Here is a 23170-nt window from a genome sequence, read left to right on the forward strand (position 1 = left end):
AAAATTGGCATTCCATTTTTTACAGCATTTGCATAGGTGTGGCTTATCAATTTAGGTTGTAATTTGCTACATATTCAACAACATTTTTTTCCAAATAATTCTTAAAATGTCTGAACAGGGTAGATGACCACATAAGATTTTGCTTCTTGTGATCCTCAGAGAGAGAACTTGTTTGACATACAAGTAAAAGCAGTGCTTCTTTCCTCTTTATTGTCAATTCTGAAGATTAGAGTCAAACAAAGTTTCTTTCTGCTTATGCATTATTACTAGAAATACATGTGCTGCATTTCTCAGCACTTTACCCATGGATTAATATTCCTTTCTGATACTGTTTATGTGCAAATTGAAAATGCAAGACTGTAGAATGCAAATGAAATTGCAATTTAATTTCCTTAGGATCCTGAGCAATAAAATGCTTGTTCTGTAACGATTATTAGTTATAAACCTCATCAGGGATAGTGATTCGCTGTTGTTTGCATTTCTTCTTTATTACTTTTTTGTTTTGCAGCAAAGAGTTGGACCTCATTCCAGCATTTTTGACAAAAATGACTCATATGTGCTCCAAGAAAAGCTTTATATAAAGAAAAGCTTTGTAAACATAATAATGTATGTTTACATATATTTACATATAACGGCCACACTGACACCCCGTATTCCCTGCTCCTTAAGTTTTTAAAATGAAAAGATAATAGAAAAAAATTGTCAAGCCCAGGCCTGCAATGCTGTTTCTAACAGTCTGTGATGTGTTTAATCATCCATGGTCCAGCTCTCCACTGTATCACAATTTACTTGAGCTAATGTAGAACCAGTACCAGTGCTGCCATATTGGATGTTTGGGAACTTTCCACCACCAAACCCGGTGAGCTCTGCTCTAGCACAGAAGTGGCCTTCCACTTAGCATGCTAAGAAGATGAGAGATTTAATAAAATTAATAGCCATGCTATGAACTGTCCTCCAAGACAAATCCCACAGATGCAGGTGCTGTTAGGAAAGAGAGGCTTTTGTGTTCTGTTCTCCTTGCTCCTGAGCACCTTCTTCCCACACACATTTCAGATCTACCACAGTGTAGTGCAATTTGACCACCTTGTAGCCAGTTTTCAATGCAAACTGTACTTTTTACAATGCTTGAACTTTCAGTCCCTTCCCAGTTGACTTGGCATTACTCCCTCTCCTGACAGGTTCTGTTAGTGTTTTCAGATGGGCTGGATGATTCGCTGGAAGATCTCAGGAAAGCATCTGACTCACTTCGCTTTAAAGGTATTGCAGTTCCCCATGGGTGCTCCAGCTCCTACTGCCAAAGGCCCAAGGGACTGCTCCCCCACTGCAAATATTCCATGTAGCATTTCCTCTCCATGCTGATGCAATGCAGGACAGCCCTCTCACTGATGAGCACAGCACCAGGGATTGGGTATATCTCAAAATACTGTGGTGCAAAACACTCATGTTTGGGCACTGAGTAGCAATCTGGTCTGACAGCTGGGGAGAGAAGTTAACTGGAAAGTTACTGGTCTGGGTTTTTCTTTTACACACAGTTCTCTATAGCTTGATTTCTTTTAACATACTGTGTTGGAGCCATGAAGTGTCTTTTAGAGAATTGCTATTCAAAAATATATTGTTGGTTAAATAGTATATTTCAGGCATTCACTAATTAAGATCTGTGCTTATGTTGAAGGTCTGGATGCACTTCTATTAGTTGGCCTGGACAATACACAGAACTTGACTGAATTTTGGGAAATAGAGTTTGGCAGAGGGTTTGGATACAATGAACCTCTGAGTGTTGGGTTTGCAGAGATTGCAAGCATCTTGCATAGAAACCTTGTAAGTCCTTCTATTATATAAACAAAAGAGAGAAAAAAATCAGTCTTTGTTTTATGATTAATTTACATAAATGAAATGTTTCTTGTCATTTTTCAGGATACTGTTGCAGAAAGGAAATGCTGTAAGGTTATCTGTAAATGCCTTGGAGAAAACGGTGATCATGGTGTTCAGGGAAGTCCTGGAAGGAAGGTACGAGGTCTAAGGTAGACATTACATAAGAATAGCTGTGTATTTCAAAGGGTTTCTGGTTTTTGTAGCATTTCAGAGCATGCATGCACATGCCCATGACCCTTACTGTTAGGACAGATGAAGGAGAAACATGAAATGTGATTATTTCTCTGCTGCATGCTCCCATGCAAAAGAATTTTTGTAATGAAAATGACTTGTACATGTAAAGATCATTAAGCAATCTCCTTCACCAATTCAGCTGAAAATAGAAAGGAATTAAAACCATTAAGTCTCATTAGCCAAGAGGCTTATTAGCTATTGGAAATGAGAAGCTTCCAGCTGACAAGCTGAGAGTAGAAAATAATCCTTCGTCACTAGGTGTGTACCTTATCCTTTTGTGTCTCTGGTTACTCCAAATACCCTCTTCTGTAAGTTTCCTTTATCAAAAAAGATTACTTCTTTTAAGATTTTAATTTTTTCATTCTAAGCCTTTTCGAGTATTACAGATTTCACCACTGCTACAGCATGTTAGTAGAGTTCATGATTAAAGTTTTTAGTATATGTAGTCTCCATTTGACTGCTATTCATTCCATTATCTCTATTTATTCTGGTAGCAATGCCAAGTAAATTATTTCTGTAGTTTACACTCTTCAGTGTGATTTTAGTTAATGAAGTTTTGGTTAGCTCTTAATGTGAGTCTAATATTCTAATATTTATTCATAAACCAGTTTACCAATTTTTTCCATTATTCTTATTGATTTTCTTAGATCTGTTTTACTAAAAGGGTAGATTGAGATGCTTGGACAAGCAGTGTTCAGAATGTAAACATAATCGTTTTGTAACTACCAATTCCCTTCCTTCCAGTTTCTCTCTGCTCATGTTTTTGTCCCAAGGGTATGATATTTGCATGACTTCAAATACAAAGTTACCATATTCCTATGTCTTTGCAAGGCTTGCAATAACTTTGTCCTAACAACTTTCCAACGCCATGTATTTTTCATTTCACCTTAATATTCATTACCGTGTAATGCTTCCTTTTCCAAAACCTAGAAAGATATTTAATTTGACCAAGTATCCCAAAGAGTTTTCTTAAACTATCAGACAGTTTCCTGAAATAACATACTGAAATTTTATATTAAAGTTGTTATTTTCTTGGATTTGTAGGGTTTTTTTCATAGCCATGTCAAATGCATAGGACAGAGTGTACTGTGTCTGTACAGAGTGTCTGTGTAAATGTAGTTGATGTAGCCTGTCTTCCTCAGCACAACCAGATCTAATTTTCAGGAAATGTTTTCTATCTCTATGTGCAGAATAACCTGATAGAAATTAATCCAGTGTGCTTGGAGAACAGTATTACTAATCTTTTAAATTCTCATTTTTCAGGGAAGTCCAGGTTACAGAGGATCTCTTGGCCATCCTGGTGAGGAAGGTGGGATTGTAAGTAAACATATTTCTTCCTGCTATGATGCTGTTGGTTGCTGCCTGAACCTGTCTGCACTTATTCACTTACAGTGAGTAATGTGTTTAAGCACCATTCTACAGGTAAATATACATATTTGATTCTGTGTGCTTCTGCACATCACCATAGTTAGTTATTGAGTTAAAGCAACAACCCACCAAAAGTGGGTTAGTTATTCAGTTAAAAAAAGAACAACCCACCAAAATACCTACCTTCAAGTACAAAGATTTCAGCTGGAGGTTGGTCTAAACGCAGTCTAAAACATGGCATAATAGTGAGAGCAGAGAACCAGGTGCAACTCAAATTAGTAATTGTCTGCTCTATTATTATGGCCAGTATGGAAATTTCCAAGTGACTTGCATTTGTGTCCTTAATGCCCTGAATGGCAGTAATTTTGTCCTGCTTTAGCCTTATGTGATGAATTAACCACTGTATGGATGAGACTGAACATTTTGGTTTGTTTCTCAGGGGGAGAGAGGCCCAGCTGGTTTCACGGGGACTCAGGGAGACAGAGGATGTCCAGGTGGTAGAGGCCATAAGGCAAGCATGGAACTTTGAAACATTTCCTGATTTCATTTTGCACAAACCTGTTTTCTGTACGGGGGACAAATCCTTGTGCTGTCTTACTGAAGCATGGATGGAGAGCAAGACCCAGCTGTGAGAATGGCAGGCAGTGTTTGCTGTCTCATTTTGGGAGGTATTTTGAGTAGCTGAAACATGGTCAAATAGCTAAGGATTTTGCTAACTGAGCAACTTGACCGTGACTTTTTTACCAGTAGCTCCAGACTGGCCTTAGTTAAAGGTATAAAATTTTATGGAACAGGAGTGAAAATGAAGGCTGTACTGTTTCCCTACAGGGAATCCCATAAGTAGAGGCTTTTACAGTAGGGACTTACCAATACTGAGCCCAGAATACCTTTGCACAGCAAGCTATTTTGTCCTGCCTTTCAAGCTCAATGAAAGTACTTCCACCAAATTTCATCTATGTTTATTTTTAATTTCAGGGGGCCAGAGGCTACAGAGGAAATCAGGTATGAGTGTTCATGTGTGATCAATATTCTTTGAGAACAGTGTTCTGCTTCCTTTTAAGTTTATGTCACCTTGTAAGATGAAAATACCAGCAAAGAAAGAAAACTGTAAAAACTTCAGAATGTTTACTGTTCTTTTCCTATGGTTGTCTAAGAATGGGTTTAGGATATCTACCACATTAATCAAAATGAGCAGTCACAATTGTATTTTTATATGGTTGCAGTCATAGTTGATTTATTCTAACTCACAGGAAAGGGATTTATTTACTGACTAATTTGATAATCTGTTAAGGTGGTAATTCTGGTCAGCTGAATGTCATATTCTAATTGTCAAGGAAGTAGAGCAGAGGAGAAAGAAAGATTGTGACTAATACATATTGTGGGTTTGGACAGCATTTTCACTAGGTCATTGCTGATATTATTGGCATTACTTGATATCTAAACTCTTCTTCATGCTGTTGTTGTCATCTACTTGTATTGCAAGTCTGCTTGTTTAACCTTTCAAACATACCTGTTCATCCAAGAGATATTGTCACCAATTCATTAATAAAATGTGAAGCCTGAAAGACAACGATCTATAGGGCAATATTAGTTCCCAAGCTACACTAATTAAAATGGTATTAACTTGTATTGGATGCCTTGATACAGAACCACTTTCTAAAAGACTTGGGAGCCTCCAAGACTCTGAGATATTTGCCTCAATAACTGAGCAGCTGTGAGAAAGTTCAGGGTGCGTTTCCAATATCTCAGCTCTATTTAAAGTACTGCTCTGTGCTAACTTCTTAATCTTCTCACATTTCTCTTTCCTTTCCCATTTTCTGCTCAGTTCTCTGAAGTAATTTATCTCCTTTACATACCTGAAACATCTGAGTATAGAAGGAGAGTCCCTGCTGATGATTTTGATTTGTCCAAGTTGAATGGTGCAGTAGGAATTACCAGGTGCACAAACCCTACTGAAATCCAATGAATATATCAATATCTTTATTATATTGTGTCATTATATTCACTAATTTTATTTTAACTAAAAATATGAACTTCCAGTGCATAAAAAACCGTGGTTCAATTCTGCTGACTTAGTAAGGTTGAGGCAGTTTATTGAAGCCTGCAAAGCATTTTAATATAGCTATTTGGAGGAAAAAAGGCAATACTGAGTATTTAATAATATGAAGTTTGGCTCAGGTTTTTTGAGGTAGGAAATGAGTGATGGAAAAAATAGCATTTGAATAAAAATCATGATTGCTTACTTAGTGCTTAAAAATTTTGTGGAATACTTATTTAGAAATTCTTGCTTGTGACATAAATCTAATCAAAATGTATATCCAGCTATTTCTTCTTGTTGTACATCCAGAATTATTATAAATTCAAGAATTTTTTCCTCAGGAACTTTAACTAGGTGATTTTGCAAAGTCAATTTAGCATTAAAACCTACAAAGCAATTGTATCTGTGGTCTCTATCAGAATGAGACTCCTGGGGGCTGTAACTTGTTCTTATGCCACTTTCAGTGATTTGTTGAATATAATTTCAGCTTTCAGAGTAGTGGCCTCTGCTAATTTAATTTCTTGCTCCAAATTAAAACACCACAGTTAATACCTTCATTTTTTCTTAGTAAAGAAATATGGAAGAAGCTTCAAAATATCCTTTAAAAACATAGTGTGTTATTTGGTGAGGTCTGAAACATTGTGGAATTTGCATACATGAAATAGCGTTCCCACAGTTATAAGTCTGTGTAGGCACCACACACAAGTTAACATTGCAAATTCCTTAAAGTGGGATGAGTTTTGTGGGAAAGTGGTTGCAATTGGTGAATAGGTCTTGCAGACAAAGGGAAGGGAAAAGCAAAGTGTGTTTTAAAAGGAGGATGGCTGCTATTTATGTAGCAAACATTGCATTGCTGAAAGAGCTATGAAGTCCCTTTAGCTGGTCCTAAAGCCTCAGATAAGTTTGCTGTAATATTTTTTAATCATGGTTATTCTTTCTAGCTTTTCAATACACTGTTCATGCTATAAAGCTATGTTAAAAAAAATACAACCCACAATACAAATACGTGCTAGTTGAGATCAGAATTACGAAGTTATCAGCATGATAGATCAAATACTGGTAGTTATAGTTTGGAATTTATCCAGATTTTGAAGGTGCTGCAGTAGGGAAAAGATTTGAAAAGTAAAAGAAGGAAAAGCAGAATTTAAATAATGATGAAAATGTATAGTTTTAATAGCTATTGTTCTTATTAACTGTTCTTAACAAATAATGATGTTCTTAATTCATTAAAATATTATTAATTCCAATTTATAATTATTATTCCTAATTATTCTTGCTAACCATTGAAAACCACTAACTTTATTCAAGTTTCAAAATGTAGGATGAGCAGTTCTTCTCTTGCTCAGAGACAAGTGGAGTGATGCTAAAAGAGGGTTTTTTGCTTATTGTTGCAGGGTGAATACGGTGAGATTGGATTTGATGGCACTGATGGAGAGCAGGTAATCATTACATGTGCAGAGTTACTGAAGACACCTCCTTCAGGGGTCAGAAACACAGGGTTTGTGCCTTGAATGGCCTTTAATCCTGAACAGAAATTCCATTGCTCTGTGTTTAGAACTGCATATCTGTATGAAGCTGGATTCTGCCAGTCAAATTGTGAGAACCACACTTGCCTTAAAGAGCAACAATTATTTTTTCCCTTCTTTTTTCTCCCTCTTGTGATTCTAGGGAGAACGTGGATTTCCTGGACCTTCTGGAGAGAAAGGCAACAGAGGAAAATGGGTGAAGTACCTTTACTGTAACATTTAGATTTTATGGAAACATTTTCCCAAAGTGTATTGCTGTCTGTAATGCCTGTGAGTGGTTTAAAGAGCTGCCTGTTCTCTGATATGATGTGACTCCTGCTGTAAATTAGTGTAGCTCCACTGACTTCGACAGATCTGTGTTCTTTTATCTGGCCTTCCTCTACCACAGGTACTATTTGTACTTGTACCTGAATTGTTTGTGCTCTTTTTATGAATTTAGGGCAGAAAAGGCCCCAGAGGGGAACCAGGTGAAAGAGGAGAATCTGGTCTAAGAGGAGATCATGTAAGTGTATTCCTTTATTTTTTTTACATTGCACTGATTTTTGCCTGGATTTTGTGATGGAGATGTCTGAAATTTATGTGATTTGAAGAGTCTTTCACAGTCCTAGATAATGCAGTGGTCTGTAAGAACCATGGCACGTTCCAGGAGTCCTAAACTCTTTAGACATAGGTAGACTGATGTCGTGTGATGTGTTGCTTGGGAGCAGATGTTTAAGCCTCAGGTCTCCTGCTTGTTCCTTGCATTTTTGTTTTCTTTGCTTGCTTGTTTGTTTTTACCATTGACAACATAACTGCTTCTGGAGCTACTTACCACAAAATCTTAGAGTGGTTTGGGTGAAAGGGACCTTAAAAATCCTCTAGTTCCACTACACCTGCCATGGGCAGGGACACCTCCCACTGGACCGGGTGGTCTAATGAAAAGATCAGGTGGACTAGACCAGCCTTCCTGGCGGTTCCCATCCTACAGAGGAATTTTAGATCACTTGAAAACCCTGTGCACAGACTCTTGGTTAGCAATGTGTAATGATGCAGAGGCAGGTTACCTCTTGATGCTCTCATTTTTTCCTTGCATGCTCCAGAGCCCTATATAAACACACTTCATGAGGACTGAAATTTCAGTGGACACACCATACTTTTTGTATCACAACTTTATGTCTTCTCACACATATTTGGAAGATTTTGTTCCAAACATTCAAATGTAGTGTTAACTCCTGTCTTCTAATGATTATATAAAAAAAAAAAAGAAAAGAAATCCAGCTGTCATGGTAATTTACCTCTATAATCAAAGTAATGAAGGTGAGGTCACTGAAAATGCTGAACTTTCCATTTAACTTTTCCAGGGAGATCCTGGAGCTAACAATAATGTTACTGGTCCTAAGGGTGAAAAGGGAAACCTAGCACCACAGGTAAGCCAGTAGTTCTATATTATGGAGAGAGGATTTGCATGATTGCTAAGTTGTGTTGGCTGTCCCATGACCAAGCAGCTCTTTTTATTTGGTTGGATTTTTTTCATGCTTTGTTTTGTTTTGTTTTGTTTTGTATTTTGCCTTTAGTGTTTGTCTGCAAATAGAAAACTTTGAGAAATGTTTGCTACCGCACAAAAGAAAAAGAAATAAAAAGGTTTACAGAGACTATGGAAATACTGTCATAATATAGAGCTAAGAGAAGATATGGATTTAGTATAAATACATTATTTTATCACAAATTTACATCAGCAACCTAAGAGGCTTCTAGTAGTGGGTTGTAAGGTTACTGTTAAAAACTGCCCTGGGAAAATGCATTGGGTGTCAACACTCTATACACATTTTGCTATGGAAATGCTATTTCTCAAGATGATGGATAAACATCACTTTGACCTGTATCAAGAGTATAAGAGGTGGGATATGTGCTTATATGGCAATGTCTGAGTTTTTAAGAGGTCCATGAGCAATACTGCAAGAAAAGGAACATAACAGAAAAGCACAGCCCGTTTTCCCATTGCACTTGGTTTGGAAACAAAAAGCAAAGATGATAAGGAGTTGGACAGTAGTATATAAAAGATGGTGGATGAAAGCTTAAGTGAGTGAGAACTAGCAATATTTGAGATAAATGCACTATTTCAGAAGTTTAATTCTATCTGAGTAAGTAGGGTTATGTGCATGTGTTTAGACGTGTGTGTACGTGTGTCTATGTAGAGTGTGATGAAAGCAGTAGAAAAACTGTGAGGATTAGTTTTTGGACTATTATTGGGTTTTGATTCTTTGGAAGCAAATCTCATCAAACTTTCTCATCTCAAGAAGTCCAACTGAAAAGCTGAAGTCAATATTAATTTGAGAATCCTTGACCAAGTATCAGCTGTTTGTACCTGATGGATTGGAAATCCAAAGCAAGCTGTCATCTGTCTGCTTTACAATTTTTGATTGTAGATTATTTGCAGAAGGCAAGAATCAACATTAGCGTGACACAACTGATTGCAATGAAAATATTTATAAGAAGGAACAAAGAAGGAATATATAAAGAAGAATGTGCAAGTACAAGAAAAAGGAAAGAATGTTTAAAGAACTTGGTCATTGTTATGTTTTGCAGGGAGACCTGGGCCCACATGGACGCCAAGGAGAGCAGGGTGATGCTGGCCCTGATGTAAGAGTAGTAATCAATGCGGGATGGAAGTAACTGCTAAAAGATACAGTGGGATTCCATTGAGAAAACCCATCCTTCTTCCTGTTATCCTACACTTCAAACTCCTGCAAGGAGAGGGAACAAAACTCTTCTAAATTTTTCCTAGTGAAACCTATTTGGTTTAAAATTTAGTAGCTTATGTACATTGTAATGTGTTTTGTTTTCTTTAAGATCAGGAATTTGCTGTCCTGTTAATTTTGGGTCTGATTCATGTGAAATCTCAAGCCTTAAACTCAATGCAACCTTTTCTTTGAGCCTTAATTGCTTTATAATTTCACTGCAGGTAAATCTCCCTTTCCTTCCTCCCCATGACTACAAGTTTTGTATGCCTGTTCAAGCATATTTTGAAACTCCCTGGCAGCTGAGCTGATGATTTTAGTTTCCTGGAGACTGGAAATTATGGAGGCACCTCTTCTAGTCTGTCAGAATGGTGCCTAATGCCAAAGTCTGGAATGATGATCACTGTTCAGTCAAGCTACAGAAACACCCTCTGGGGATGAGAGATTTAACAGTAACATTCACTAGTGCCACTGAGCAGTGTGCAGCAGGAAGTGGGAGAGAAGAGGGCTTTTGTCTTCTTTATTTTAGCCCAGGGGCAGCTGACTGGGAAGATGTTTTCCAGAATTTGTAGAAATGTCTTCCCCCTCTGCACTCACTAAGGATCTAAAGCCTTTTTTCTTTTTGGTAAGGCTTACTAGCGCCATAATTTCTGTCCCATATCCGTTCTTTTTTTTACCTTATATCTTTCTTTGGATATAATCTCTGCTTTCTGTAAGCTGCATTTTATTTGACCGTATATATAAAGTATTTTACTGTAAGCCATTGTTTCCCATGTTGCTCAGTGTTTTGGATGTAATATGTCATGCCACTGCTTCCTAGGGTGCAGCAGGTCGAAGAGGCCCCCCAGGTATGAAGGTGAGTGGCTGATGCTGCTGTCACCTGTCTATATACAGCTACATTTGCAGCCTCAGTGTGTGTTCCTCTTAAAGAAGAAGTTTAATTGTGATCCAAGACACGAGTATTTAAAAATCAGAAGTCTATTTCAAGCCAAAGCAGCCTTTAGGGTTCAGGTGGGCATACTAGAGATCCTCCTGAGCTGAAAGATTTAGAATTGGAAAAGAGTTTTCATCAAACTGAAAGGACAGTTACTTTTGTTATTAGGGCAAATGTGGGAATGTAAGTAGAGAAAAGATTGTCACAAAAGATGAAAGGAATGTGTAGTCAGGTTGCAAAGCCTGACGGTTTATTGCTCTTTTGCTGCAAGCACACAGATATATGTGTGATGTACACCTGCAGCACAGATAAAATTAAGGCAAGTTCTACATGGTGCCGTACTAAAAATAAACATAACAGTGTTAATGGAGCTCTGAAAATTGGCTCAAGGCATATAAAGTAATCAAGGTTTTGGAAACAATTTAATTTCCCGAGCCGATATCTAAAAGAATGTAGTGTAGTTTGCCTGCTGGTATAGACTGTAAGGAATAGGTCAGCCCCAGTGCATGCTGACTGATCATTCCAGAAAGATCCTCTGCTGGAAAATTCTCACATGTCATTGTCATGTGGTAGCCTGGTTTCCCTAGACCTATATCCCACAGAGTATGGATCTCAGGAAACTTTCCTGAGATGTGCCTGGTAAAGACATCACTGCCATTCTCTTAAATGATGATTCAGATAATGTTCTTGGAAAAGAAAGCTTGTTTGTCCCTGGATATAAATTACAAAATACAGTTATCAAAACAAGTCTAAAAGCAGCTTTATTCATGAGTGGGTTAGTGCAATTCAAAATTAAATTCTAGGAATTCTCAAGTATAGGTTACATGATCATTCCAGGAAACATTGCTTTAGCACAAGAGTTTCACATTTGACCCAATCTCTCTGCAGAGTTGCTAGCACAGATAAGGGAGGTGGTATATGCCTTGGTGTAGCATTTCACCATATCTTAGTGCACATAAACCCAGCAAAGCATTACAATTTCATGTTTGACACAGTCAAACCAGCAGGACGGAATATGTCTTGAAGTCCTGCTCTGTGCTGGAATCTGAGGAATGGGCAGAGTTGTAGGTTCTGAATGAATGTGCAAACCAGCATTTTGAGTAGAGTCCTTGCAACTCTTCACTCACAAGCATGGTCAGGGGAAAATTCAGACGACTTTACACCATCACTCCTTTTCCAAGTCATACTCATACAATACCAGTGCAGTCCGAGTATCAAAGAGGAGACAAGATGAAGAGCAGGCACTCAAGTAGCGATTCTTTAAGTCCTTGCCAAAGTTCTTTCTGCATCAAAGTTCACAATATGAAGTGTTTGGCCTGTACAAAACTTGCTATTAGAGAACACCCACTGAAAGTTTGATGTTTGCTCACTTTCTCATGTTTTTTAATTGTGGATGCAGTACGTAAATTGAAGTTCTTGCTATGTTCTTAATTTGACAAAAGGTTAATGCATTTTCATGAAACTTTTGCATGGATTGAGTGGGGGTTTTTTTGCAACAGCAACAAGCATTTAAACTGAAAGCCAAATGTAAAATTTTAATAAGTAACAGTGAGAATAACCATAGTGATGCATTGTAGAACATAAATTTCAGCAAAGGAAAAAGGCTATTCAGAGAGGGTAGTGTCTTTTATGGCAGTAATATTTCTTTAGCAGCAGTGTTTGTTTTGTCTCTGATTTCTGGACTTGCTGTCCCTCTCCTGTTGAGAGGAGCAGTTTTGCCATACCTTTATTACTGTCTTCCTGTGAGCTGCAACCAGATAGGTAACTCAGTATTTTTTACATTTAAAGTGATTCAAATTAATAATTCACTGTTCAATGACAATCAGAAGGGAGAGTCCTGTATGTTTCCCAATCCAGTCACATCCCAGCTTTGTGCAATGCACAGGTATGCCTTGTGCTGAAATCCCTGTCCCAACCTCGTTTCTGAAAGTCCCAAATGGGATTTCACTTTAGGAATCCAGAATTTTCACTGTCTGGGCTACTGCAGATAGGAATAGAGTGGAAGATTTTGATACTATCTGCAAGTAGGGAGAAAATCCCATGCTTTGGTTATTCACAGTGGTCAGCATATTTTGATAGAATATGAGTATTTTATAGTTAGTTTCCTATGTCTGTATCAGAAATTCTTTATAGGGTGTAGGAAGACATTTTTGATTAATATATTGAAGAATATTAATCAAACCTGTCTCTTAATTATTCTAATTCTTGCTTAATCACTCAGTATTTCCTAGGTAATTATGAAACTTTGTGCTTCCTTTCTATGGCCTCCCTCCCCTCCACCCTTTTGATTGCTGTTGAACTCCGTTGTTTTCTTGGGTTTTATTCTGACAGGGTGAGCAAGGAGATCTGGGGGAAACAGGTTATCCAGGAGAGACTGGTCTTCCAGGCCCACAGGTAAATAATAGAACTTCTGAGCTGGTTTTGTGTTGTGATCTTTTGTTTCTCTTTTGGAAAGCCTGGTTAACTTCAACTTATGAATATTATGAGTAAGGTTCTTCCTTGGCAAATCTCTTCTGTAATCGTGAGGAATTAAATGTGGCTACTTATGTGCATGCAGCTTCTAGTGAAATTAAGAGAGGAAATCACATAGCAAAAATAAGTAATTTTGCAAGCACATGTCAAACTTGCAGGGTATTATTGAGCAGGTAGCTCCAAAATGAATTCATTGCAAGTTGCTAACAATAAGTACATAAAATCTACTGCATTGACAAAACCAATGTGGAAACCTGTGTTTTAAAAATTTGCTGAGGTGGAGTAATTTTAAGGAGAATTATCATGGTAGACTACTTGCAGTAGCTTCCAGTTTTCAGATGCTCTTAGGTGCTCTAAAGATGTTTGTAAGTTTTAGGATCTGGAGAAAGTGTGTCATTCTCCAGATAATCAGGCTACTTATGGCTCCTTTGATATCTCAGACACCTCAGAGAATCTCTGAATCAGGCTGTTGGGCAGTGACCATCTCAGCTGCTTCACACAGACAAATTCTTAGAACCAAAGAACCAGAAGTTTCACCTGTGCATTAAGGCTTGCAAAACAGGCCCTTGTATTCTGGTCATTGCAGCAATCTGATCTTCATTGAAAGACTGTTAACATTGAACTGACTTTTATTTTTCAATGTTTCTTTTCCTTCAGGGCCCAAGAGGACCGCAAGGGATCAGAGGACCTCCAGGACCACAAGGCATGCCAGGCCCTCTGGTTAGCTTTAAATAATATATTCCTGCTATACACATTAGGTCTTTTCATTCTCAGTGTTGATATTATTCTTTCAATGAGCTTTAAGAAAGGTTTTAGAAACTAGAAACTGAAGTGTAGCACTTAAATAAACTGATTTGCAGCTTCATATGATAAAACGACAGCCTTGAAGATAAGTTTAGGTTGGGTGAATCGGAAAAGAATGTCAGTGTCAACCAGCTTTTGCATGATTGCACTGAAGGGCCTTGCCTCTAGATTCTACTCCCAGTTTTTGGTATCAGGACTGGAGTGCAGCTTGCAGCATGTATAGATACGGATGTGCAGTGGAGAAGTGGAGAGCAGAGTTATATAATGATCAGTAGTTTTATTCAAGTATGGGCCTGTGAGATTTAATGCTAGAGTATGATGAGGTTGTAACATTTGAGCATTGCCTCCTGATCTCCCCTGTGTGATGCTGCTGGTTTTGGGGCTTCTTGTTCTGGAATTGCATCAATATAAATCAGGATTGGAATGTCCTATGCTGTCAGTCTGGTCATCTGCTTCAGTCCTGTAATGATGTTCATGCTTACACACCCAATTATATATGTGCATTCATTGTTTTACTGCACATATACATGTATTCACTCAATATCTATATAGGCAGAAAATAACATTAATTTCATACTTAAAAGCATTTTGAGGTTTATACAGCAGTTGTACAGAATACAGGAAATAAATGGAGTGATAGCTTGAATAGTAACTCTTACTGTGGTCCTCCAAAGCCTGTAAATGCACTAATATGGATACTGATTCTATAGTAATTTCAAGTGGGAGTTGTGCACCTTTTAACTGATACTTCTTATTGCAGGGTAGTCTGGGGAACTCAGGTTCACCTGGCTCTGTTGGAAAGTCAGGCACAAGAGGAGCAAAGGTAAAAATTTTTAAGGTATTTAATTGCAGCAATCTAACAGTACCATTCGTTCAAGAATCTGGATGAAGAAGCATGTTCTAACACTGTTAATCCTGTGAACATGTGCAGGATGTTAAGTTTTACAGGCATTTTTAGACTGCATGGGAAGACAAGTGACATGTTCAAGGTAATCTTACAGGCGTCAGAGCTATAAGTTTTTAGTTTTGCCATGGCCACTGTTATAATTGCTGTTGTGGTAATGGTGCTCAGTGGGGACTGGCCTCTCACAAAATGCAGCAGTGCTGACCCTTGAGCTCATTTTATGATTCTTAGAATCCAGTCCATTGAAAATACATTCCAGTTTTAAGTTGCAAGGGACCCATGAGGATCATCACATCTAATTCCCTGCTCCTCTAAGGACAGCTAAACTGAGTCATCCAGGCACTTCTTACACTCTGACAGGCTTGGTTCCATGACAACTTCCCTGAAAAGCCTGTTCCAATGACCAACCACTCTCTTCGTGAAACACTTTTTCATAATGTCCAGTCTGGCTTTACCAGTACAAAGAATCAGAGTTGCTTATTTTAACCTTGTTTTTCTAAAGATTTCTAACAAGTCCAAGGAACTTTGACTGTTACGATATCTATCATAGAGGAATGAGTATGTTGAGAACAATTAAATAAACATGAATTTAAACAGAAAGGCTTATATTAATAGGCGGCCTACATTAAGGTTCATTTATAATAGATGCTATCCCTTACTTTCCTTTTATTTATGGGTATGTAATTTCATATTATGTATGGGAAACTAACTTTATTTAATAAAAATAACTAATTTTAGGTGTTGTTTAATCTTTGAATCTAAAAGTCCTAAGTCATACCAGTTAGCTAAGCCTTTAAGTCTGTTTGAAGGTTTGTTACATTCAGTGAGGGAGAGGTATCAGAAGGTCAAAGTGCTACTATGAAAATAGTCACTGTGTGAAAACATACAATGAAACAGTGACAAAAATTGTGAAAATACTTAGAAATTTTCATCATACATTCTTTTTTCTATGTCTGATTTTCCATGTGTGATTTTGTTTAATGTTGGGGTCCTTTAGAAGAGAGTTTGATTGGAAAGTGAAAACAAAAAAGGAACTAAAGAATAGAAATCCTGCGAGAGGACTATGAGCACAGTGCAGACAACCTGCCTGAGAAGTATCAGCTGCTATTAACAGGTGCTTCAGGCTGGCAGAATTCCAGGATATATCCTGCTTCCACTAATGTATTTTTTTCCAAACCCCGCTATTTTCACTGATAATACTGTATAACAATGGAAGTTTCATTGAACAAATGCCTTTGGGGTTTAGCTGCATGAATGCTCAGTGTATTCTGATTTGCCAAGTCCTTTCCAGTTTCACTATGAGGAACATGCCATGAAACATGGAATGCTTTTGCCCAGCATCAACTAGTCTATAAAATGTATAGACACACTTCAGTCTAACAGACAACTTTGCATTTCAGAAAAAAGAGTTCTGCCAAATGAGTCCAACTACCAGCTTCTATGTTTCAATTGTAACAGGGTGAACCTGGTGATCCAGGAGAGAAGGGCCCAGCTGGACCACCTGGACAGAGAGGCATGCCTGTGAGTCTTTCTGCCCTAATTCAATCCAACTGATACACTACAGTTCATTCCCTTCTGTTTTCTCTGTTTGATACAATTAAAATTATTTTCCACTTGGTTCTCAGTGTCCTTATGGACACCAGATTCCTTGTGGACTAGAAAGAATATCTTTCCCTTCAAATTTTGAAGGGGAAAGAATACGCTAAATGTAGGGCACACAGTGGAAAGGAATTGTGACCTTAACCCTTGTTTTCTCTCTATGGTTTTTGCCACCATTTGTTAATGCCTTTAGATTGTATTGTGATAGCTTGCCCTGCTTCGTTAGTCATAACAACTGAGCACCTCATTGTAATGGGACATCTTTATTCCAAAGTCAAATTGGATATAAATCTACTCCTCTATTAAAAGCTAACTCACAGTGTACTCAACCTGTGCAGGGCATGGATGGCAGAGATGCTTATGGTCCTGAAGGAAGCAAAGGAGCAAAGGTGAGTGCTTTCAGTCAGAATGTCTCTCAGTCTTCTGCAGTGTCCAATGAAACATCCATACTAAATTAAAAAGAAAGGTAAGACATGGCCACAGTGTGTTTCTGAGATTCAGTAAGAGCTTCAGGATTCCCACAGTCCTTGTGAAAAATTCTTCAATAGGACATTCTTTTGTGGATGACTCTCTTACTCTTCCCCTTGATGTGTGTATATGAATATGGAGGATTGTATTTCTTGGAGTACACAGTGCTTTCTTCCCACTTCAGTCTGCTTGACAAGCAACTCTTGTTGGCAAGTATTGATGGGCCAGCCACTTGAGGCTCTTCTCATTTTTCCTCTTTCAGAAGAGGGATTCCTTGACTACCAAGGTGAAGATGATACTCTCAAAAGAGCTTCACTGTTTTAATGTGAAGTATTCTTCCTTGTGTTTCTATGGTCAGCAATAAGATCTGAGAATCAACCTCAAGATTGCTAAGAAATACTTATCACTGCTCTCACAATGCTGAAAAAAAATCAGTGAAATTACTACTTCTTTAGAAACATAAGAGAATCCAGCTAAAATAAAAAGTGTACAGAAATCAAAAATCATCAAAGTCATGGCACCAATGGGTCAGTCCATGAACAAAGTAGTCAGGATGTTGGAAAGAGCTGCAGTCCTTCTTTCAAGGAGTTTGTGTAGTGTTGCAATATTATTCCCTTCTTGCTGCTTGTGAAACAGAAGTGGTCCCGTGGATCTCACTGGCAGGCCTGTCCGTTTCACTCTCTTTTTGTGGGAGAAGCAGTGTGTTGCAGGAACCTGCAGAAAAGATATGAAAGGCTCCCTGGGAGCCTCTGCCACTGATGAGCCACTTTGGCTAAAATGGCTGTTGATGATGCTTCTTATTTTCCAATCTCTTTTCTCACCTTCTTAGGTCTGACAATTTTTTTTTTGATGGTAGAGTTTCATAGCTTACATATGCATTGTATACAAGACTAGTTATTTTCATCTCTTGGGTTCTCCCACTTGTTCACTTCAGAGAACATCCTCTGTGTTAGAAAAAATTAGGAAAAAAAGGTTCTGCTAAAATCTCTTTGTCGTTATCCATTGTTTTAAAGGATTGACTTAAAGCCTCTCTTATACCTAAGACATCTAAGTGTCTGCGCAAAGGGCAGGGCTTTGTTTAAAACAATTAATAGAAACAATCAAAAACCAATTTACCAGAGAATAGCAATTCAGAAAGGGTTGTTTTCCCGATAGCTAAGAGAATAACCTTTAGTATACATTTTACTTAAGGTTGCTATTAATTATACAGGTTCGTGGTCACATCATGCTCTCTTACATGTGATGTGGGGCATTTGTGCACCTGATGTTCTGAAAATTGTAGGATAAAGTCATGATGTTTTACAAGCATGTCCACTTCTGTGGGAGGGATCTCTTAAAACAAGAACATGCCTAATTAGTGTGAATGCTCATGTTAAGGAAAGATACTCTTCATTTTTGATTGGTTTATATGAGAGTTTCTATATTTCTCATATACAAAAAAGGACAAACCAGAAACTGAAGTAACTGAAAACAAATAATGAATTGACTCCTAATATGTCAACAAAATATTATGGAGGGTACAACGTTTTGAAACTACATTCAAACACTGAGTTCTGGATGTTGTACTTTACTCAGAGTTGCTGCACATGAATTCCACTGTGTGTCATTATAAATAAGTATTGATAAAACCCTTATTTGAGAAAAGGAATGTTCTTGAAAATTCAGAAACTCTTGGAAATTTTTAATATGCTCTTCCTTTAGATAACAAGGTTTTAATCTAAAATGGTGTAATTTGAGACCAGAGTAATAGTCACTATTACTTGAATGAGCTGGAAAGCTAAGAATAATTTTGAAATTATTTTTGGTTTAAAGATATCAAACACTAAGTGCATTACAAAATTCTAGATTCTTATGAAGTCTTTGTCCTTTCTTTTGGTAGGGAGAATCTGGATTGACAGGATATCCTGGTCCAGAGGTATGATTAAATGGGCATGTTTGCTTTCTCTGTGTCTTGTTTTACATTATTCTTATTTGGAAGTGGTTATCTGTGTTTCTGTCTGTCTCCTCCTTTCAAGTAAAATCTGGATTTCATTCATTTTCAGGGAGAAGAAGGAGATCCGGGCATTCCAGGAGCTGAAGGACCCAAAGGGGTTAGGGGCAGAAGAGTAAGATTGATAAATCTGCTAAATGTGTGAAGACTTATCTAAGTAAAGTCCTAATGTCCTAAATGTTTTCTCACCAAACAATTTTTGATTTGATTCCCACCCTGATCTTTTATTGCCATATCTTGGGCAAGAGGTCTTGAGAGTATTCAGGTCTGAGTTTTCAGAGATGTTAGTTGCTAATAATTCTTAGGTAGTCTATGTAAATGTGGGATCCAACTCACAGTATGGTTATAGAGGGTTTTTTCCTTAGGAAATTTGATACCTATGTGTGCATTTATAAAGAATAAAACTTGTATTTCTATTTTCAGGGTAATGCTGGCACACCAGGTTCCCTGGGAGATCCAGGGGGCCAAGGGCCAACAGGACCTGTGGTAAGATATTTTTAAAAAAGGGCTCTTGGATTGCTCTTAAACTCTATGTTATATTAATGGAATATTTTATAATGTTTCATATGCTTAATGGGCTGGCAGTTGTATTGGATTATGTCTTGCCTGTGGATGTTCATGCACAGGAGCACCTGCTGTTGGAAATGGAATTCCAACAATACAGGACAAAATTTATTCCTCAGTATTTAGTATTGTCTTTAGGTTTGATAGGTATCTAGTGAAATAAGCAGAGAGTACTAAAATATAGAACTGGATTAATCTGCTGAAAGCCAATGTATTTTTTTCATTTAAAAAGAAAAGGCATTTCAAATCAGACTTGCAGTTAAAGGCACACACTTAAAGCTTCAATTGACTGTAACCTGCTAATCCTTGCATACAAGTAGATGTCTTGATGTACTTTTCCAATATCTGTGTTCTGCATTTTATACAACAAAATGTTTTATTGTCTATCTAAGCAGATGAAAGGATTGCAGATTTCAATAGGATTTAGGCCTAACCTTGTAGGTAGCCAGGAAAATCCCTCTATGTGGGATGTATCTCTCCTTATCCTGCAGCAATTCTGAAAACCAGCTCTGCAGTGACCAGAAACGATCCCTACTGTTAATGATTTTCTTCTTAAACTTTCTTAAACTTACTCTTAGTTTAAATGGGGAACATTATTGATAGCAGTATGTTTACCTGTATAACATGGCCCATGGGATGTGTGCAACTTATGAAATGGTTTTTTTTTTCCTTCTCATCACACTGTGTTGGTCAATGAATGATGCTGGGCACAAGGATGGCTGAGAATGCATTGCCCTGCCTGCTGCTTGGCAACTCACACAGGTAGACAGACAGACCTTGTGAGCTGATGAGCCACAGCTGTTGGCCTTGCCAGTCCATGGGCTGAGAAGTCTTCAGAGACATTTCAGGCTCAAGAACTCCTCTTCAAATGTAGAAATGAGAGTGGCACTTGGGATATATGGGCTTGGTGGGATTATTACAGTAGCAGTGCAGCAGTGAAATGAGAAAGTGGGGAAGTCTGTGGGAAGTGGAAGTGGTGGGGATGCAGGAGGAGGTACAGCTAGTGGGCAGCCAAAAGAGTCCTGTTTTGCCACCCCTCCTGCTTGGTGACATGATTATCCATATTCATCAAGTCTGCACAGGTGGTCACCACCACTGAGCTGCTGCAAGTAGCCTTCATTAGGGTCGGACAACTCACAGTTAACTCTTGTAAAACAATACCACAGAAGAACACTGACCTACTGGGAAACATGAGAAGAAAGATGGCTGTGGTGGTGCTGGCAGCAAGACAGCAGGGGAGGTGAGGAGGAATGGAAGGTTAATTGGTAGGGAAAGGAGCAAATATGGAGATGGGGTTGTAATCTGAAAATGTGAGGAAGTATATAATTTTGGTAAACTGTAGTGTTATGGTAGAGAGAGATTAAGATAAAAGTTGTGGGATGTGGAATTGAAATTTTTCTGGTGTATCTCACTGTGGTCCCCTGCGAGTAAGTGAAAATTTTTAGTAGTGTTCCTACACATCTGAATGTGCAACATGATGAGAACTCCCAAGCTCCTTTGAAAAACAAAAGAAATTCTTTTGCTTGTATTTTTTTCCTGTTATGAAGACTAAACAACACTTTCATTTTGAAAAAAGTGCTTGGAGTGCTAGCATTTTTCCACAGCTCCCAAGCAGAAGGCTACAGAGTAGTTGGGCAGTCATGATGTGGGTGTGTTCTACAGGGTCGTTCAAGGTAGAACTGTGGGGATTGTACCCTGTAAGAGGAGAGGGCAGGATTGTCACACATCAGATGTTGGAAAGTATGTAAAGTGCAAATAACTGAACACAGCATAGAAACTGCTGTTTATAAAGAAAATCCAATTGTGAATGATACTGGTCCTCAAGGGCAACAATATTGAACATTTAAAAACCATTAATGAAAATGGCTGAGGAAAAAAGTGTGAGAAGCAGTGTGCAGCTCTGGAACAGGTCCACAGAAATCTATGCTGGGAACTGATGCCTCCTCCTATTGCAAGTTCATAAATGGTTGTTGGGAAATACTGTATGCCTGCATTTTCTTTGATTTACAGAGGAATAGATGGAAATATATTATCAGGGCCTGACTTTTTGGACCTGTGTTTATTTTGTTGCAGGGTGCCAAAGGACCAATGGGCACCATTCTGATGGAAGTAAGTAATCACCTTACATCTAACTGTACTCTGCATGAAATTACCTGTTTTAGTCTTCCATTTCTGAGCCCTGACAGGAGTGCACTCAGTTAGCTGTTATAAAACAGTACCCTTTTCATGTGCTTGTCAGAATCCAGTGTGTCCTTCTGTTCTACAAATGATCAAAGAATGAGCAATAATTATGCATATGGGTTAGCATCATGTCAAAACCTTTACAAATTGTTGGATCATTATTAGTCATTTATCTGTTTCTTCACTCAGATCAGTTTACCCACTAGCTCATGTTTAGGTTTAGTTTTCCTCATCTTGTAAAGGACAGCATTTCTATAACAAAAGTTATTTTCACTGGGAATAGAAGTGCAGGATCTCTTTAGAATCCTAATCCCATGTAAAATGAACACTTCTGAGTAAAGGCTCCACCTAACCCTTGCATGGATGACTGCCTGCAGGCACTACTATTGGCAGGTGTGTTATGTGTCCAGAGAGAGTCCTCTCTTCCTTTATGGACCTCTCTTCCTGTGTGAATTACTAAATAAATGCCCATTCTTTTGTAGAAGTGCCATTGACCAGTGACATCTTAGATCAGTTTATTACACAAATAAACGGTTCCTTAATAGTCCAGAACATCATTAAATGCCAACAGAGCAGGTTTGAAAAAAGGTGTCTAGTTTCTGTAGCAAAGAAAGAGAGTCCCTGTACTATTTGAAATAAAGAGGAACTGGATTGTGTGCTTCTGGATTTACTGTAATAAGAGTTAGTTCAGGAGTTGAGATATGACCTTCAGCTCAAACCAATAGTAAGATTCCCAGTCTGGAACAGTCTGGGATTTGCCATTAATTCCTTTTTTATTTTGAAACTGCAGCCTTGTGAACTTGTGAATTTTACACGAAAAAACTGCCGTAAGTAGGGAACCATCTTATTTTACCTCTGATTCCACCTAGTCACTCTTCTTAGATGGAGTAGCCTGGAAACCCTATAAACTTGTAGTTTGTATCTGGGTTCAGTTTGACTGGTAGTTGTTAATTGTGAGGGGCTTTCAGCAGGAATATTAAGCAAACTTATACTATTTGCTCATTTTTCCTATCTGTTAATTACAAAAACTGTAACAAATATATCTTTTCCTCATAAAAGATTAAATGGATTATTTGACATTGTGACAACACTCTTTGGGGAGTTCTGAGAGAAGATAATATTTGTATATTAGCTGTCCTCCATATTAGGTGTGTTCATTCTCTCAGACGTGTGCTCAGCAGAACCCAGAAAAATTTTTTTAATTCTCATCCAGTAAAATAGCACTGGTTTGAGTATTTGATTGTGGAAGAGGAGTGTTGTCTTGCACTGACCAATTCTGTCAGTTGTATGAGCTTTGAGTCAGGCTCTTTAGTGAAAGCAAGTGCCTGTGTCACTATATTAATGAACATGAGCCCAAAATAATTCATTTGCTCTCCCTCTCTTCCTTCCAGCTTGCTCATCAGGTAAGTCCATCTGGCTGCTGCATATCCATTCTTTTATAGACTTGAAGATAAAACTAACAAAGTTTGAGTTGTGGAAAGTTTCTCACAAAAAATTTT

The 23170-nt window shown here is 38.0% G+C and overlaps 1 protein-coding gene across 1 annotated transcript in view; it reads left to right on the plus strand.

The window, feature by feature from the left end:
- The window catches only part of COL6A6 (collagen type VI alpha 6 chain), a 43536-nt gene that overhangs the window by 12511 nt on the left and 7855 nt on the right, over positions 1 to 23170 (plus strand). The window contains exons 4-26 of the mRNA XM_071560248.1: positions 1179 to 1257; positions 1673 to 1818; positions 1915 to 2007; positions 3370 to 3423; positions 3914 to 3985; positions 4450 to 4476; positions 6907 to 6951; positions 7181 to 7234; positions 7478 to 7540; positions 8379 to 8444; positions 9604 to 9657; positions 10576 to 10611; positions 13021 to 13083; positions 13819 to 13881; positions 14726 to 14788; positions 16328 to 16390; positions 16807 to 16857; positions 18816 to 18851; positions 18979 to 19041; positions 19350 to 19412; positions 21564 to 21599; positions 22462 to 22498; positions 23063 to 23074. Coding sequence (XP_071416349.1) covers positions 1179 to 1257; positions 1673 to 1818; positions 1915 to 2007; positions 3370 to 3423; positions 3914 to 3985; positions 4450 to 4476; positions 6907 to 6951; positions 7181 to 7234; positions 7478 to 7540; positions 8379 to 8444; positions 9604 to 9657; positions 10576 to 10611; positions 13021 to 13083; positions 13819 to 13881; positions 14726 to 14788; positions 16328 to 16390; positions 16807 to 16857; positions 18816 to 18851; positions 18979 to 19041; positions 19350 to 19412; positions 21564 to 21599; positions 22462 to 22498; positions 23063 to 23074 — 1339 coding nt within the window. The remainder of the gene's footprint in view (positions 1 to 1178; positions 1258 to 1672; positions 1819 to 1914; positions 2008 to 3369; positions 3424 to 3913; positions 3986 to 4449; positions 4477 to 6906; positions 6952 to 7180; positions 7235 to 7477; positions 7541 to 8378; positions 8445 to 9603; positions 9658 to 10575; positions 10612 to 13020; positions 13084 to 13818; positions 13882 to 14725; positions 14789 to 16327; positions 16391 to 16806; positions 16858 to 18815; positions 18852 to 18978; positions 19042 to 19349; positions 19413 to 21563; positions 21600 to 22461; positions 22499 to 23062; positions 23075 to 23170) is intronic.

The sequence above is a fragment of the Pithys albifrons genome, chromosome 7 (genome assembly GCF_047495875.1).
Source record: "Pithys albifrons albifrons isolate INPA30051 chromosome 7, PitAlb_v1, whole genome shotgun sequence".
NCBI classification, from domain to species: Eukaryota; Metazoa; Chordata; class Aves; order Passeriformes; family Thamnophilidae; genus Pithys; species Pithys albifrons.